At 39.6% G+C, this 17,252-nt stretch overlaps 1 protein-coding gene across 1 annotated transcript; it reads left to right on the forward strand.

Annotated features, from left to right (window-relative positions):
* Positions 1-360: 360 nt before the first annotated feature.
* LOC129189007 (CD9 antigen-like) lies at positions 361-17,138 on the forward strand. The gene is made up of 8 exons (XM_054790266.1): positions 361-600; positions 8,118-8,220; positions 11,962-12,059; positions 12,143-12,217; positions 12,450-12,533; positions 13,729-13,785; positions 15,131-15,214; positions 15,301-17,138. The coding sequence occupies exons 1-8, from the start codon at positions 532-534 to the stop codon at positions 15,364-15,366; spliced, it is 636 nt and encodes a 211-aa protein (XP_054646241.1). The 5' UTR covers positions 361-531; the 3' UTR covers positions 15,367-17,138.
* Positions 17,139-17,252: the final 114 nt, after the last annotated feature.

Here is a 17,252-nt window from a genome sequence, read left to right on the forward strand (position 1 = left end):
TGTTTTCTGTGTTTCTGTGGAACAGCATATTTTTGGAGAGAAAAAATTGAGAATTGACAAAATATGCTCATCCACTGTATATGCATGAGCATAGAAGGATTATTTTACCAGAAAACAATTTTTTTTTTTTTTTTACTCGCATCAGAAAATCGTTAAAAATGTCTTAAAAATAAGTGCAGATGTGGCTACAATCTATCTTAGCATACTGCATTAGAGAAAGCTGAGGGTTTTTTTTTTTCCCCAATTCTTTGTGAACATTTGCCAAATAACCATTATGCAGTCTCGCTCTCCCCTGCAGTCCCCCTCTGCATTATAGAAGGAGGCGGTCTGGAAAGTGTGCATGTGTGTGTGTGTGAGTGAGAGAGAGAGAGAGCGAAAGAGAGCGAGTGAGGCTACCACGATAGCACTTCTTGATGCACAAGTGTTTTGACTTGCGTGGACTGCTGTTGTCATTTTGGACTGGGCCAACTCAAACTACCCTCAGACCATTTTGTGTGGATAAAGTCACAACTCGTGATCCAATCAGCCGACATGGGGAAAGTGGAAGGAGGGATGAAATGTGTAAAATATCTTCTGTTCGTGTTCAACTTCATATTTTGGGTAAGTGCGTGTGAAACTTGATGATGCAAGTTTTGCTTGGATGCACAGGCAGCAAGTGCAGCTGCGACTTCTGCACCCACATGTTCGAATGTTGAAATGCATGCTCTTTTCTGGATCTTGCGGGTTTGTTGTAGCTGCCTCTTGGTGTGAGTTCCACTCTACATGTGTGGCTGTGTGAGGGACAGACATAGCTTTGTATGTTGTATGTTGTACTATTTCCTCAGTTGTACTATATCCTCAGTTCAGATTTTCCACAAAAGAAAAAATAACATTGATCCAAGCAAAGGACAGACTGGGTGAAGAGTTGTTGTGGTACAGCATGGAACTCCAAGTGAGCAGTTGGTCCCACTTGACGTCAGTGACACACAGTGGGGAGATGACTGATAAAGTGAGCTTGCATGCATCATGGCACAAATGATGGGACATTTTTAACAAAAAGCAGTTGAGAGCTCAAGAGAGTCAGGTGAACATGAAAGGTGCCTCTGCTTGTGAGCTGCACACACACTTTTCATATCCAAGTAAGGTCCTCAGAGTGGAACTTTTCCTTCTTTGTGTGTGTGGGAGAGAGATTTTTCCAACAAGCATCTGTGAAGGGGCTCAGTTTGAATGGATCCATTGTGACAGCAGGACAATAGCATCACCTCATCCTTCTGCTCCAGCCTGGATAAGCAGCACAGCCCGCTTGAATAGAATTCCCCACATAGAATAACTAATATTGCATGCCGATGGGTGTGGCTGATGCGCAGACAAAAGAAAGGCAATGGAGGTGATAAGGACAGCATGTTTAGTGAGAGAAGATGAGGGAAAGGGTATGCAGCAAATGTGATGAGAAAGGAAAAAGGTCACTGGGAGATTGTGAGGGATATATCGGCGTGCGTGTGTGCTCGCTCTCACACAGGGAAAACAGGGTCAGGCGGCATCAACTTGACCCAGATAAAGAGGGAAAATCAGTGTGAGGATAACAGGCTGTTTGGTGGACGTGTGTGGTGATGTCACACTCCTCAGTTTTTTGTGCTGTGATCACTTAATAATGGTGGTTATCTCCTCATTATCTCACAAATACTACATTCCTGCTATTGTCAGTGTTGTAATTTATACACAGTAAAAAAAACAAAAAAAACTCATCCAGTGAGGTAAACAGTGCAAGGTAAACATTAAATCATAGGCACATGCACTTTGGATCTTTTAGCTGCTTCATTACTCATCACAAAACACCAAGACATGTTATTTTGAGACTTCATAACAACATAATGTGGAAAAATGTCCAATGTGACACACTGCATTGCATCATTAAATCTATAACTTCTGTATTGTTGTAGTATGTTGGCATGGAGCTGTATAATCAGCTCCAGCTATCATTTGTTTTCAGTTGTTGTTTAAGACGTGTTTAATACTACGTTCAACATTTCCTCTTATAAGGTAACATCAGGGCCGCACAGTGGCCGAGTGGTTAGCATGTTGGCCACACAGTCAAGAGATCGGGAAGACCTGTGTGCATCTCTGTGTGGAGTTTGCATGTTCAGTCCGTGTGTGCGTGGGTTTTCTCTGGTTTCCTCCCACATTCCAAAAACATGCATGTTAGGTTAATTGGCGATTGTCTATATGTGCCCTGCGACTGACTGGCAACCAGTCCATAAGTCAGGTGGGATAGGCTCCAGCATACCCTCGCGTACAAAATGGATGGAAGGTAACATCAGGAAGATTATTGTACTTCCTTGAAATGAAAAACAGGAAATAAAAAAGTTGTTTCAGCCGTAGAGCCATTTATGTGTGCCGCTGCTTGCATGTTGAAGAGTACAATGGGATTCACCCCACCCATATGACCCTCTTATTTACAATCTCTCTGCCCACTATTTTTAACCTTTGCATCTGTCATTCAAGCATTCAGTCGTCGATAGTCTGAGCTAAACTCGGCCTGTGTTTTAATTACTTCATGCGTTTTGTACTTTCAAATGAAGCTTTAATGTACAACTACCTTGTCTTGTGCAACAAAAAAGAATAATTCCACAGACTGTCCCTGAGTGAGACCACATCCATGTGACAGTTTTGCTGCTTGCATGCTCTCATGGAAATTCCCCCTCACAAAAACATAATTTAACTGCACTGTTTAAAGTTGATTTTACACCATAAAAGAAGCATTAAGCATAGCAACAGAGCTTTCCACCACCTTCTAGTAAAGGCCAGAATGAATGAGTGTTCAGAGATGTTGGACGGAAAGAAGAAACAAGTAAACTACTCTGTTCAACTTATATAGGCCACTCTTTATGGTGTGTGACAAAAGATGATCCTCATGGTGTACACCCTTCCTTCACTGTTTTATTTTCTCCTTCATTGTGCTTGTCAGTGTCCCTCCTTTTGTATGCCAAACCCTAGTCACTGGGAGACAGTGAGGCTTTGTCCTCTGGGAGAGGTTGGGTGGGAGGGCATGGGACGAGGTGGGGTGGAGCTGGGGGGGTACATGGAGGTAAGTCAGGAGGCTGTTCGAGGGATTTGTGATGAGAGGCATGAGTTGAGGGAGGGGTGTGTCTGATGTCAGGAAAGCCAGTGATTCAAGACAAAAGTGTTTGTTGGATAAAGCGGGTGGTGTATGGTAGCAGCGAGGGGGCTATGGAACTTTTTGGAGTGTCCCGAGGAGTGTGGTATTTATTAATGCTGTGTTCCTTTACCAGAAAAGAACGTTTTACCCTTACGATGGCACAAGCATCTTGGCCTGGATAGCATTCAAAATATGTTGCAGTCATTAATGAACAATACAAAGAAAGTCTGAAGGAAACACAGTTTGTATTAAGACAAGAAGCATGAATTGATTTGATCACTCCTGATCAAGACCAGTTGAAAATTTGCAAGAATTCACATTTTGCACATTTTGCAGCGCTTAAAAGAAATGGGAGTGAGAGAAAAAATGTTTTGAGTAAGCAATTTATTGCAAACAACCATGAAATTGAAATAGGCTGTTCATCAGCTGATCAAAAATTTAAGACCATAGCTAAAAATACAACTTAGATTTAGATCAGGCAAACACACAGGATGGTCCAAAAATAGACATTATTCCTCTGGAAGAAGTTAAAAAACCCAGTCATTACCACACAGACGAGGGCCTTCAGTCATTATGGACACCCACTCCAACATCTCCACATAGCCAGCTGCTGTTTGACGCCCCTGCACAACCTGAAGCTCCGTTGTTCCATTGAAGGAAAAAGCACCCCAGATCATGATCTCGCCCCCACTGTGCCATGTGGAAAACATCTCAGGTGGGATCTTCTTGTCATGCCAGTTTCGTTGGAAGCCATTAGGGCTGTCAAGGTTGCTTTTTTTCTCATCAGAGAATACAACTTTCTTCCACTTTTTATTTCCCGATGTTTGCTGCTCTTATGCAAATTCCAAACGGGCAATTCTGTGGCATTGAAGGAGACGAGCCCTTTGAAGAAGTTTTTTGTTCTTAAAACCCTTTTCTCACAGATACCGTCTTGATGGTTGTTGGACTCCACTCAGCACCAGTACCAACGTTCATTTGGGCTGAGGATCGTCCCGTGTCTTCGCGGACAACCGATCGGATCCTCTGGCTCAGGGCCGGTGGCATTTTTTTTGGTCTACCACTTTACTATTTTGTTCCATAACCCTCAGGATCTTTTATGAAGTTTAAAATGACTGTCTTACTGCGCTCAACGTCAGAAGCAATGGCTCACTGTGAGAGGCCTCGCTTATGCAGCTCAACAATTTTACCACATTCAAAGATAGAACGCTTTTTTGCCTTCGCCATAAGGAGATCATGACAGTGTGAATACCTGCCAGAAAATGACACTGAATCTACATTTTTGCAAAGATTTTTGCTTTTAAAGGCTGATGTCTTAAACTTGAACAGCCTATTTCGCTTTAATGCTTGTTTGCAATAAATTGCTTATTCCAAAATGTTTTTAATCGCACTCCCATTTCTTCTATTTGCATTATGAAGCTCTACTTAGAACCTCCTTACGATCCAACAGTGCAACATGTAAATTCTTACAATTTTTTCAACCGGTCTTAAAATTTTGATCAGGAGTCTGTGTGAACTGAAAATGTATTTAAATAAAGGAGCCATGTAAGGGGGACCATTTTTAGCTAACTATGTAATTTTGTCTGCAGCATTTTGAGTTTTTTTTTTTTTAAACATTTTAAAAAACATTAGTGTTCTAGTCCAGATCAGAGGTGTGGGGCTCGTGTCACATGACTTGATTTGAGGACTTGAGGTTGCTTGAGTCACACTGTAAAAAGATCTGACTTGCTTGTGACCTGGTCTTCATGACTTGGCTTAGACTTGGGAAAGTTGACTTGAAAGGATTTGAGTTCTTTCATTTAAATAATTGCATTTTTTAAAAGCTAGGCTAGATTACAAATTGGGTTTTATTTTGAGATATAATATCGTAATTTTTTTGGGTGTAATATATATATATATATATATATATATATATATATATATTTAGTGTAACATGCCTATCATAATTTTAGGATAATAATGTAATGTAATGTAAATGTGAAAACTGACGAAGATAATCAGATTATTTTATGTCTTGACTTGCTTGACCTAAGCAATGACTTTGCTTGATTCCCGCCACAGTGACTTGGGGCTTGCTTGAGAGTTACACTTATGACTTAGGCTTGCCTGTGACTTGCACATGAGTGACCTAACCCCATCTCTGGTCTAGATATTCTCTCATTTGATGAGAATTGGTGAGAAATGTACCATAAATTCCAGTGTATAAGCCCCACCCACTAAATTTAGAGGAAAAAACAGATTTGTACATACATAAGCTGCACCAGACTATAAGCCGCACATGTCCATGTCATAAAATGGCATATTGTGGTGCGCATGAGTCCGTGAGGACCAGGCAACTCTTTATTTGATAGGAGCCAATCATGAGCTATGAAAAAAACTCACAACAAGCTTGTCAGTCCATTGGAAATTGCAGGAGGTCATTACTCAATATAATAGTCTCACGGTGCCATCGTACAAAGAACATTAAACTCATCATACAGCAACTTAACACTCAAACTACACAAACAAGTACCAATATGAGTTTAAAATGGGGAAAAAAAACATTTTAAAGTTTTCGCATAATGCGTTGCGCCTGAGCAAAGCATTTCATTGGAGGACAAGCAGCATAGATAATGGATGGATGGATGACACTGCAATGCTGCCTCTGCCCAAAGGGAGGCATCATTGCAGCGCCCCGGCAGGCAGCGATGAATGCTTTGCTCAGATGCAATGCATTATTTATTTTTTTTACTTGTGTTGGTACTTGTTTGTATATTTCTCAGGTACACCCTTTCAGTCTTAAGTTGCTGTGTGATGAGTTTAGTGTTCTTTGTAACATGACACTGTTATATTGAGTGTCACAGTATTTAAACAATTATTATTATTAGTAGTAGTAGTTCTAAAGTGAAGGCGGTGTCACGAGATTAGAGTTTAGCCATAAATTAGCTGCACAGAAAGAAAAAAGTAGCGGCTTATGCACCGGAAATTACGGTAACATAAAAACCCTTCCTAAAACCTACACTACCTGTCAAAAGTTTTAGAGCACTCCAATTTCTCTGGAGGAAAAACCTACATTTTTAAGTGTTTAGATGGTCTGTCTCTTGTCCATTGATAATTCCCTTTTTTTGCCATTTTTGTTGCAACAAATTACTTTCTCCATTACAATGCTGTTCAACTGATGTTCACGAGGGTATAGTACCACAGTGTGTTCTGAACACTGTTTCTATGCAGACAGAGGAGGGAGTAAGTACTCCAAAACTTGGAACACCTGGAGTAATTGGTTGCACCAACTGCCAAGGCTTGATCAACCTCCATTTTTGCAGAAATTAAATTGTTGACCCATTTTGTGGTCCCTGAAATAGTCCTTTTTGTATAGTGCTGAAAAACACATTATTTTTCAGTTTTTGGGTAACATTGCCTTTTTTTTTACTCACTGGCACTATGATAATGAAGTTGATGGTACAGCTGGGAACATAACAGCTCATATAATACCATGATAACTCGCCCACAATTACCCAAGACACTATCTAATTAACCTCAACCTCCTTAACAAGCTTCTCAACACATGTTCTGACTGAGTGCTTAGTATTTCTTCAGACCATCACTGTATGATACAAACTATAGACTTGGAGGTGGGGGTAGAAACTCATCTGAAGATAATGGAACAAAGGATTTGTAGAATAAGAGGAAGTGGCTTCAAGGACACAGATGTGGAAAGGCTTGTTATGCCTGAACCCACTAATAAGACAATGTGGGAGCTTCAGGACACAGAAACAGCCATGTAACCCATGTGCTGACATTTAACATAAAATACAATCACTGTTAAATGCTGCACATCTTGTGGAGCCTGTGCACACACTGAATTATCGTCAGAGGACATGCACATTTTTTACTGGGTTGTCAGGGGAGCACCAGCTGTAGTTTCTACCCTCCACAGCAACTCCGACTCACAGGAAGACTTAACCATCAGGCTCTTCCAACCTCTTAAAACAACATTTTGATGTAGCCATGTTTTTCTTGTCAAGCAAAGGCACTTTAGGAAGAACACTTTTGTTCAACATCTACTGAATGAGGGAAACTCTGAGCAGCATGAAACCGCATTTCCAAACAAACAGGAGGGCCTGTTTAAGCTCAAGGTGCCACACTGCTGCACACAGCCAATTGTAAAGCCAAAGATGGTGTGGAGCATTTAAAACATAATTTTACTGGAATCTGTTGGTCAAAAACAGAGATCCACCCAACTCCCCCAAAATTCAGATTTTCTATTTGGTCATCATCTAATTTTGTCCTAACTAAAATTACACTTTTATGTAACTATATACTGCTGCTGGAGTGCAAAGGGTGGAGGGCGCTAGTGGAAACTTCCTTTCCCCAGTTGCTTTACTTTAGTAGAAAACCACAATTAGGCAGAGCAAAAAAAACAAGCCATGTGTAAGTCAGAAAAACATCCTTGTTCCATGATAAGGTTGTTGCTTTTATCATCTGGGATAAAATAAATGTACAAGAATGTCAGACCAACACCCTGATAGAAATCATTCAGTGTATGTGCAACCACCGCTTCTCAAATAGCCACAGTTTATGTAACTGTTACTTCCACCTCCACCAAGGCAGTTAACCTTTTTTGTTTGTTTTTGGAGGATTTGCACAAAAACTAGGAATTTTTTAGAACATTTTTTAGGGTGCTACACATTTTCTGAATGCATCTTTCACTTATAATGCATAATAGTAATATAAGAGCTTTGTTTATTTTGAACATGCTTTACAAAGTTACACTGAAGTACATCACATGTTTAGATTTACTCAAGTCAAAATGTCTGAAAGCTTATTTAATGCGAACCCATCAATTATGACAAAACTCAGCTTATCTATAAAAGTGTTCACTTTTGGTGCTAATCCAAATTACGATTGTCCGGTCTTGGTGGAGGTCTCATCTGTACTGAGTGCCTTTCTAGATTTATGGAAACATTTTATGTGATCACAATCTTTGTACTGCATCTCCCCACAGTTGATGGGATCCTTTGTTCTAGCAGTGGGGCTATGGCTTCGTTTTGACCCGGAAACTGTGTCCCTGCTCAACGGTGATAAGGCTCCAGACACATACTTCATTGGTAGGTACCACATATACTGCATTATTGGCTCTGCACAAAGTCTCAGTGATTGCCAGTCTGAAATAGAGATTGTCTTATGATCATTGTCATTTTTTGTCAAAGATACCACTTCAAATGAAAACATTCTGTATTTCTTGGAACAGTTTCATTCCATTAGCTTATGCAGAGAGTGGAACAAGAGCCACTGTTTTACCGTCATGTTTTTCCCCCACCCGCTGGTCACAAACCGAGCCGCATTGCTCTCATCTCATTCTCCGTCTGGAAAAGGGCTTGCAAATTGTACATTGACGTGTCTCCATGCTACTCCCTGTCCTTACATCACGAGGGATATTCCAACCACAGGGCTCGGGTGCCTGTACACAAAAAAAAAAAAAAAAACTCATGGCCAGACACAACAGTCACACAAATCCTGGACGCAACAAAAAAGCATTCATATAATTTTTTGTCGAGTTGAACACTCGTTATTACAGACAATTGCTTTACATATGCTCCAAAATTGTTTGCTTTTTTAAGATGCTGCTGCATGCCTCATTCATCCTACAGATGAACAAGAATAACAGGAAATGAGTGCAATTCAAAGAGGTGAACTTGGGCCTAAACTGGATCAGAGGATAATCATAGTTACAGATGGCAACGAGTCAAAGGTTGACGTCAAATGACTTGACATGCAAGAATTGGAGCAGTTGTAAAAGCCCGCTAAAAACACATTTTAGGTAACGTGTGGTATTTCCCTCATCATCATTGGCTTGTGTATTTATGATTGCATTGGATGAGGAAAACCAGTCAGACGTTGCCCGAATCTGTATGATATTTGGATATTTTTGTATTCCTCATACTGGTTGTTTTATTTATTGTGGTTATTACAGCAGTTCTAAAACAACAAACCATAGAGTGTGATAGTCCACCAGATGTGACAAGACAAGTGTGAAAAGAGCAATAGAAAAGGGAGTTTCAGCTGCTGAATGTCGGACAATCCAAACACACCCACGCGACACCATCTGTGTTACGACAGCGACAACAGCATTTATTTTTGACAGATCGGAGACTTTATAAAGGAAGAGTCCACTTGTTGTCTGGCTATACGTGTCCTGTGATTGACTGGTGACAATTTCAGGGTGATAGGCTCCAACTTCCATGTGACCCCGAACAGGATAAGCAGTAGAAAGGAATTAATGAATGACCAGTTGAAATCTCTACATTTAATTCGTTAGAATGCAGAAGAAATATTAATTATTTTCACCCTACGTAAGTGCATCAATTTACAATTTCAGATATACATTTCTGCCTTTGTTTACACTTTGCAGCATTTCACTGTAATTGAATATGATTTTTTAAAGTTTAAGTTTTAAGATGGCATTAATGTTTTTGAAACATGATCCTTGAAATAATGCAAAAAAAATCCAGGCTGATATGTGAACTTGCTGCAGCAGGGTATTCATTTTGAATAATGTTTCCATTTCGTCTTAAAGAGATAATACTTGATTGCGATGCTCCGGGGCATGGCTCCCTCACAATTAATGATTTGTAACCATGGCAACCCGTCGTCATGTAAGATACATTCATCACTGCCCTCCCTTGTCTTCAAAAGCTGAAATGCTATTCAGTAAGGCTGCCAAAGGCTTGGAGTCATCTTACAAAACTGTATAATATTTTAAAGGCTTTTGTGCATCACTGAACATGTTAGTTTGTTAGCTGTTTTCCATGTTGCTACCATAAGAAGGTCTGGTCCTAGGTATACTGGATAGTGTAACACATGGCTTTGACAGTGAGTATGCTGCTGTTGCAGGCACAGCTCAGACTTGTTGTGTGTGTTCCCATGGTTTCAAGTCCACACAAACCCTCTCTTTTCAGACCAAACGGATGAGTGCATCTCAGTAAATCTAAATGATATTATTTGATTTCAGGACTCGGGATGTGTTTGCAGTTCATTTGCTGATTAGAGCGCTAACCTCTGAACAATGTTTCAAATTTGATGAGATAACTGGAAGCTATAATCATCAAAATTATAAAAAAAAAAAGAAATATATTCTTGAAATGTTTGAAAAGTCAAGCTATAGACTATAATGATAATTATAATTAATTTTTCCAGCTTCAAAGTCAAACCAATGCATAGTGCATTCGACTTGCAGTGTTACTCCCATGAATGCTATCTATTATGGAGCAATGTTGCAAAATTTTGAAATTTGTAACATCAAGTCTGTGATTAATTCTATCTGGTATAGCATGACTTCAACTTTGATACCTCATTCACTTCTCTACCCCAAACATTAAAGAAGGTAGAGCAGCTATTTTAGCAGAAAATAGTGCCTTTGCTCCCCATTGCTTTAACATTGAGTCAAGGCAAAAGCTGCAATCGACCCACAGACCTTGGCAAGTAGAACCGTACTACAAAATACATAAAAATTTAGGCTGTGAAAATCTGTTTTAAAGCCATTTACATTTTTTTTTGATAGTCAAAAAGTCCAGAGAAGAAAACCTAGTGTCATATTTTTCATGTGGGCCTTGCACTGCAGTGCAGCAGCAAGCTGTGTAGTTGTTTTTACCCCACGCTAACCACAAGAAATACCTAGCTAACATCGACGACAGGAATGTAGAAAATCTATCAACATCCACTCCATACTTGAGAAAATCTATCTTTTTCAGCATGTTTTTGTGATAATGAAGCGGCATAGAAAATGGATGGATCTAAATTATCCATATTTGATTTGCTTTTCTATTTACAATCAGGGCTTCCATATTGAAAATAGGACAACAATGCAAACACCACATGTAGTATTTCCAGGTCAAAAAAACATTTTGCAGAGTTAGATTTTAATGAAATTTCATCTGCAAATAGATATTAAAGTAAATTAATATCCCATATACCATTTATCTTGTCCTGGAGCTCCGGTCCATGAGCTTGAAAGGCTTAAAGTTGTACTTAACTTTCCAAGCACAAATTTGACTTGATGTGGTCCAATACTCCGATACGAAATTGAAGATGAAGAAGTAATCTACCAAAAAATCATGTATAGGACTGAAAATACACCCGATATCATAAGAAAAAATAGCATTTTTAAGGACGTCCCCACAGACTCTCCTAACAGAGCGAGCATGGTCAGTTTCTGATTTTTTCATTGCTAAAATACAGGTTTTGCAACATTACCATATTATTGTCCTTTTCTGTTCCCACCAGAGCCCACGTCACCTGGGGCTGCAGGAGTGTCTCTTAGCAACACGCCAACAGTCTCGTGCAGCGGGCACACCCATGACGTACATAATGAGAGGTTTAATGGGAGAGCAGGGTGTCTGTAGGGATATGAATTATCTTACTTGAAGCTTCTTAAAACTCCCTGTCTCTTTCTTTATGATTTCTGACGTTATGGAAGTAAAGGTTAAGAGCATTGGCAATGCAGGCCTGGCGGTTTTAGCTTGCATTTTTAGGTTTGTGCTGCCCTCTGTTGGTAAGTAGATAAATAGCATCAGCGGGAATAGACAGCCATCCACCCATTCATTATCCATGCCGCTTGTCCTCACTAGGGTTGCAGAGATATGCTGGAGCCTATCCCAGCTGACTTTGGGCAGGAGGCAGGGTGCACTGTGGACTGGTTGCCAGCCAATCGCAGGGAACATATAGACAATGAGAATGAGCAATCTTAGAGTGAATAAAATATAAAATGTGTTTTTTTTCCTAACCGCTCTGTTGACTGACTGACTGTTTTGTGGAGAGAAACACAACGAGAGTTTTCCCTGCCTTTCCAGGTGTGTACATCCTGATAGGTGCAGGGAGTCTGGTGATGTTGGTGGGTTTCTTCGGATGCTGTGGAGCTGTTCGAGAATCTCAGTGCCTGCTGGGTTCAGTGAGTCCAAATGTAACATCTGAGCTTAAACCAATCTATATCAGGCTTTTAAATGTATATAAGCATTTATGTGTCTCTTATAGTTCTTTGCCTGCCTGTTGATCATCTTTGGAGCTGAGGTGGCAGCAGGTGTGTTTGGATTCCTAAACAAAGAGAAGGTACATTCATGACTTCGTGGCCTGACTAGTTGGACTACAAAAACTGAAATATAAGCAAGATAACATAATTATATCTGACATATAGCTCAAAAGTATTTATTTTCGACTAACAGGATGTGTTTTCTTACTGTAAGACTAGAAAATCATGTTCTATTGGTATAATATTTTGCTTATTTTAAGAAGTATAGATATATACGGTTTAGCTGATGTTTATGTGTCCTCCCTCTCTTAGATCATTGAAGACGTTCAAAACTTCTATGCCACAACCTACAATGAAAATAACAACAGCACACTCATCACCTCTTACCAGAAAGTAGTAAGTGTTTTACATACATTATTAAGTCTGAGGCCAACGTGGCTGTTTTCCTGACTTTTTTCACAGCCTTCCTCCCACATCCCAAAAATATACATGTTTGGTTAAATGGAGACTCTAAGTCAGGGGTCACCAACATGGTGCCCGCGGGCACCAGGTAGCCCCCCATGACCACATGAGGTGCCCGCAAGCCTGCTTTTCATTCAGGTTTTCAGTTAATAATGAAAGAACAGTAGAAAGAAATGCATTCTGAAATACAAAATGTGAGTTGTGGACACCAGCATTTTGTTAATGTTCTGGTAAAACAAGCATATTCGCTTTATTTGGGTTTAAAATAAGCTCTGAAAATAAATGTTACAAAAATGAGTAGCTCTTGGCCATTTTCATTTTGTAAAAGTAGCTCTCACAAGGAAAAACGTTGGTGACCCCTGCTCTAAGTTATCCTTGGTTGTGAATGGTTGTTTATCTATATGTGCCCTGGCTGGTTGGCTGGCTGGCGACCAGTCAGGAGTTTACCCTGCCTCTTGCCCTAAGTCAGCTGGGATAGGCTCCAGCTTACCCCTGACCCTAATGAGGACAAGTCATATAGAAAATTGATGGATGAAAAATCAAACTAAAAAAAATAGTAAAACACATTCAATCTTGGGATTATTGTGTCAAATTGTAGTTGTTTGTCAGATTAAAATTTAGTTTTTGAAATATTTCTCAAATATTATGTTTATTTGTTTATTTGTTTGTTTAATATTATGTTAAATTTGTTAAACATTGTATATGCATTGGCAACATTGATTAGGGTTTGGTTGTATTTAGTTTTGGAAAAGGCCACACTAACTACTTAATTTATTTTATTTTGATGTTTTAGATGTACCATATTGCCTACTGTGTGTTTACCTGCTTTTATATCTTTTATATATTATTCTGCACAACACTTTGCTCCAATTTAAAGTGCTTTACAATTAAGTTGGATTGAATTGGACTTACCACTAATTTGCAGTTATAATATTATTATACATTATTAGGAATTTTTCAAGTTTTCTTTAATTTTTTTTTCTATTTTTTGGTGTTGTTCAGAAACTGAAATATAATGATATTTGGTCATTAGCATTGCTAAAACAATAAATGTATCCTTTGTGGACTTTTGGACTGTCCTGTATGTTTGGTTTCTGTCATCATCAAACATAATGCTTTACACTTTCAGCTGAACTGCTGCGGGACACTTGCTAACAACTGTCCTGATCAAGAAGCAGATGTGAAGGTAAGGTTCAAGCTTTTTGGGAAAAAAAACCCCACGGTACTCCCTACCACACATCCTTAAAGGAAAACTGCACTTTTTTCAAATTTTGCATAATGTGAGACATGAACACATGTATTTCTCTTTCTGTGCGTTCTAAAGATATAAAAACAGATTTTAAGAAAAGAGTCAGCTAAGAATGCACGTAAATGGACACACCTATTACGCCTGTAAAGCCTTCTGAAAAAAGCTCCAAAATCCACAACAATGCCCCATTTACATAATGTGACCTGCATATTAACCAAGCTACAGCGACATTGTTATTATTATTGTTATTAATGTTGTTATGCCGAAGAACTATGTTACTGGCGTAGTGACACCTCACCACACCACACCGGCTAGCTACTAGCCAGCCAGCAACTAGCTACACCACACACTCACTCACAGCTCGTCATCACCGCACACACAATGCCTCAGACCGCTACCGAAAGGTAACGCTACATATTTGAGTTGCCGCCACTGCTGCTGTGCTTTTGTTTTTGCGTTTGAAATAGTTAACGCTATGTGCAGCGTTTGTTTCGTTTTTATGTTGCTATGTGAAATCAATGCACCTAGGAAGGAAGTTCCGGGAATGCTTAAAATGACCAAAATACCGCAAATATTGTCACAATTTGCAGTGTGACTGTCGAATGCTTGACCCCTGGTATGCAGAGACACAGGCATCACGCAAATAAAAGTGTTTTAGTAGCGCGAGCAGGTGCAGGTACTCAAGGTTGTGCAGGAACAAACAACAAAAGGCTCTGTGGAAACACAGCAGGTGGTCTTGGCAAGTAGCAACAGGCAGGAAGAATGTTCAGGTGACAGAATGTTTAGCATGGCGAGAATAACGAAGGCAATGAAACAGCGGGGTCCATGTGATGACGCTGGGCTTATGAACCCCACTGATTGATATTGCAAACAGCTGTGCAGATCCACTGGGGTGACGCGGCTGCATACTACACACGGCAGGAAACACACCACACAAAATAAGAGCACCAGACAAGAAGTCCCCCTTCCTTCCTGTGGAGCATGACAAGTATTACATGTTATCATGGGTGTGCCTGTTACCACACGGTCACAGCATTTATGTAAAACCATAAAACCTTGTTGGAGGTTTTTGAAGTTGTTTTAATAGTGTGCTTTGTAGGCAGAAGAGTTGTGTCCCATTATGTGCATTGATTACCTGCCTCTTTATTTGTTTTTTTTTTATCTTGAGAAAGCACAGGAAAGAGAAAGACGTGTGTTTATGTCACACATTACCATTGTGGATGATGGGCACATTTTTTTAAAAAGTGCAGTTTTCCTTTAAATCTTGCTTTCCGCCCTGCAGGACTGCGAGACAGGCATCAAGGATTTCTTCAACAGTAAACTCTACATCATTGGTTATGTTGGCATCGGCATTGCTGGCGTCATGGTGAGTTTGAGGTTTGAAGACACGTTTCTAAGATCATGCAGCGCCTTGGTGCAGTTGCTTGAACAAGTTGTCTTGTATTGTAACAGATCATCGGGATGATCTTCAGCATGGTGCTCTGCTGTGCTGTACGTAACAGCAGGGAGGTCATCTAAAGGTCCCCAGATTAGTGCTCAGCCCAGAGAAACTGTACAGCCTCCAAAACACTCTGCAACCCATATGCATCATCTCCAAATGACCCAGGAAACAGAGCACACAATCCAAGCGGTTTTCTGTGGATCCCCCTTTCGTCTGTCTTTTATTTCACGCCTTCATACCATGCTGATGGGACTAGATGAGGAGCAATATTATGTTGCCCTTATTATCTTTTAAGTTTGTTTTTTTGTCCCCCATGGCCATTCAGCAGCCACAAACACATTTTAACCCAAGTACTTTCACAGTAATCCCCACTTTGGTTGTCAAACTTAAAATTTGTCAAATTTAAAAAAAAACTTTTGCTTCTGAATGAATGCTTTTAATAGGCCCATAGAATTACAGGCATGTGAATTGTGTCAATAGCTTCATCTGAGCACATATACATGTGGTATGCTGCTTTAGAAATGACTTGTACTCATCATTTGCTAGGAGATGTGACCTGGTGACGTAAATGTCCCAGGGTCATTTTACAGTCTCTCCCTAACAGTCTCTTATGTAAGTCAAGATCATGGTGTGTACAGTATGTTGATTGCATGTCCAGAAGACCAAGATCATGTGACCATGTTTACAGTCTCAACGTAAACAAGATTCCTAATACCTGATAATAGGCACCAGGGCTAATCTAAGCCTTTGCGTTTCCTATTTTTAAAAAGAAATTGCACTCGGAAGAAAAACTCCCTAATTATTAGTTCTGAGTGGAAGTTCAATTATGTAAATATTTCTTTTTGTACGTTTTATGTGGCTGATTTGATTGTGCTGTGTGCAGATAGAGGTTTGCAATAGTAGAACAGTCAGCGTTATTTGTAGTGTAAAAAACATCAAATCCACACGGTCTTTCAAGGTGCCTTATATCAAACTTTTGTAGAGACAACATGCTGTCTGGATGTAGAAAACGTAGCAAAGATGTACATATGACTGTGAAGTCGGACTGCATTTAATTATCACACTTTTTCAGCAGTTATTATGATTGTTTTTGTGTGTTTTAAAACGTCACTGAAGTGTGTCTCCTTAGCCTCATGGTATAAGGAAAATCTGTTTTGCAAAATGTTGGTTTCGATTATACAAGTAATCAAGCTTTGAGGGATTACATGTTGTGTACTTAATCTGTTACTCTCAACAAAAACATAAATGCAACACTTTTGTTTTTGCTCCCATCTTTCACGAGCTGAATTCAAAGATCTAAAGCGTTTTCTCTGTACACAAAAATACTATTTGGATTATTGTTCACAAATCTGTCTAAATCTGTTAATGAGCGCTTTTTCTTTACTGAGATACAGTATGGTGTGATGCTATATCAAGATGATATATCAAGATCCTAATTAGATAGCGTTATTGCACAGGTGGGCCTTAGGCTGGTCACAAAAGAAGGCCACTCCTCATGAATGATGGGAACGAAAACAAAAGTATTGTGTTTATATTCTTTTTGAGTGTACTTTAGTGTCGCAATGACATGAATCGAGGCTTACATTAGTAGTTGAAGTTTGAACAGGATGAACAAGTGCACTGCTCCACAATCCACACAGCTGTTACATCCATAAGATGTGTCGTGTTCCCTCCCTAAAAACAAGTGTGCACACCGTCAAGCCTTTTTGTAGTCAGTTCTGTGTTAATTTATTTTGTTGCTATTCCAGACCTCTCAGGACAACACAATAGGTGTTTGAAGTTGAATAAAGCATTTGAAGTTTTACGCAGTTTCCTGCATCTTATTTCATTTCACAAACAGTACAACCTCAGTTTTCCTACGTCGCGGTTTTTGTAGTACCGGTATTTGCTTTTCATAAAAAATTATTGCCAAAAATTTTTCTCAGTTTTTGCACACTGTCCCTAACAAACTAGTCGAGCGTCC

This window comes from Dunckerocampus dactyliophorus, chromosome 1, assembly GCF_027744805.1.
Source record: "Dunckerocampus dactyliophorus isolate RoL2022-P2 chromosome 1, RoL_Ddac_1.1, whole genome shotgun sequence".
NCBI classification, from domain to species: Eukaryota; Metazoa; Chordata; class Actinopteri; order Syngnathiformes; family Syngnathidae; genus Dunckerocampus; species Dunckerocampus dactyliophorus.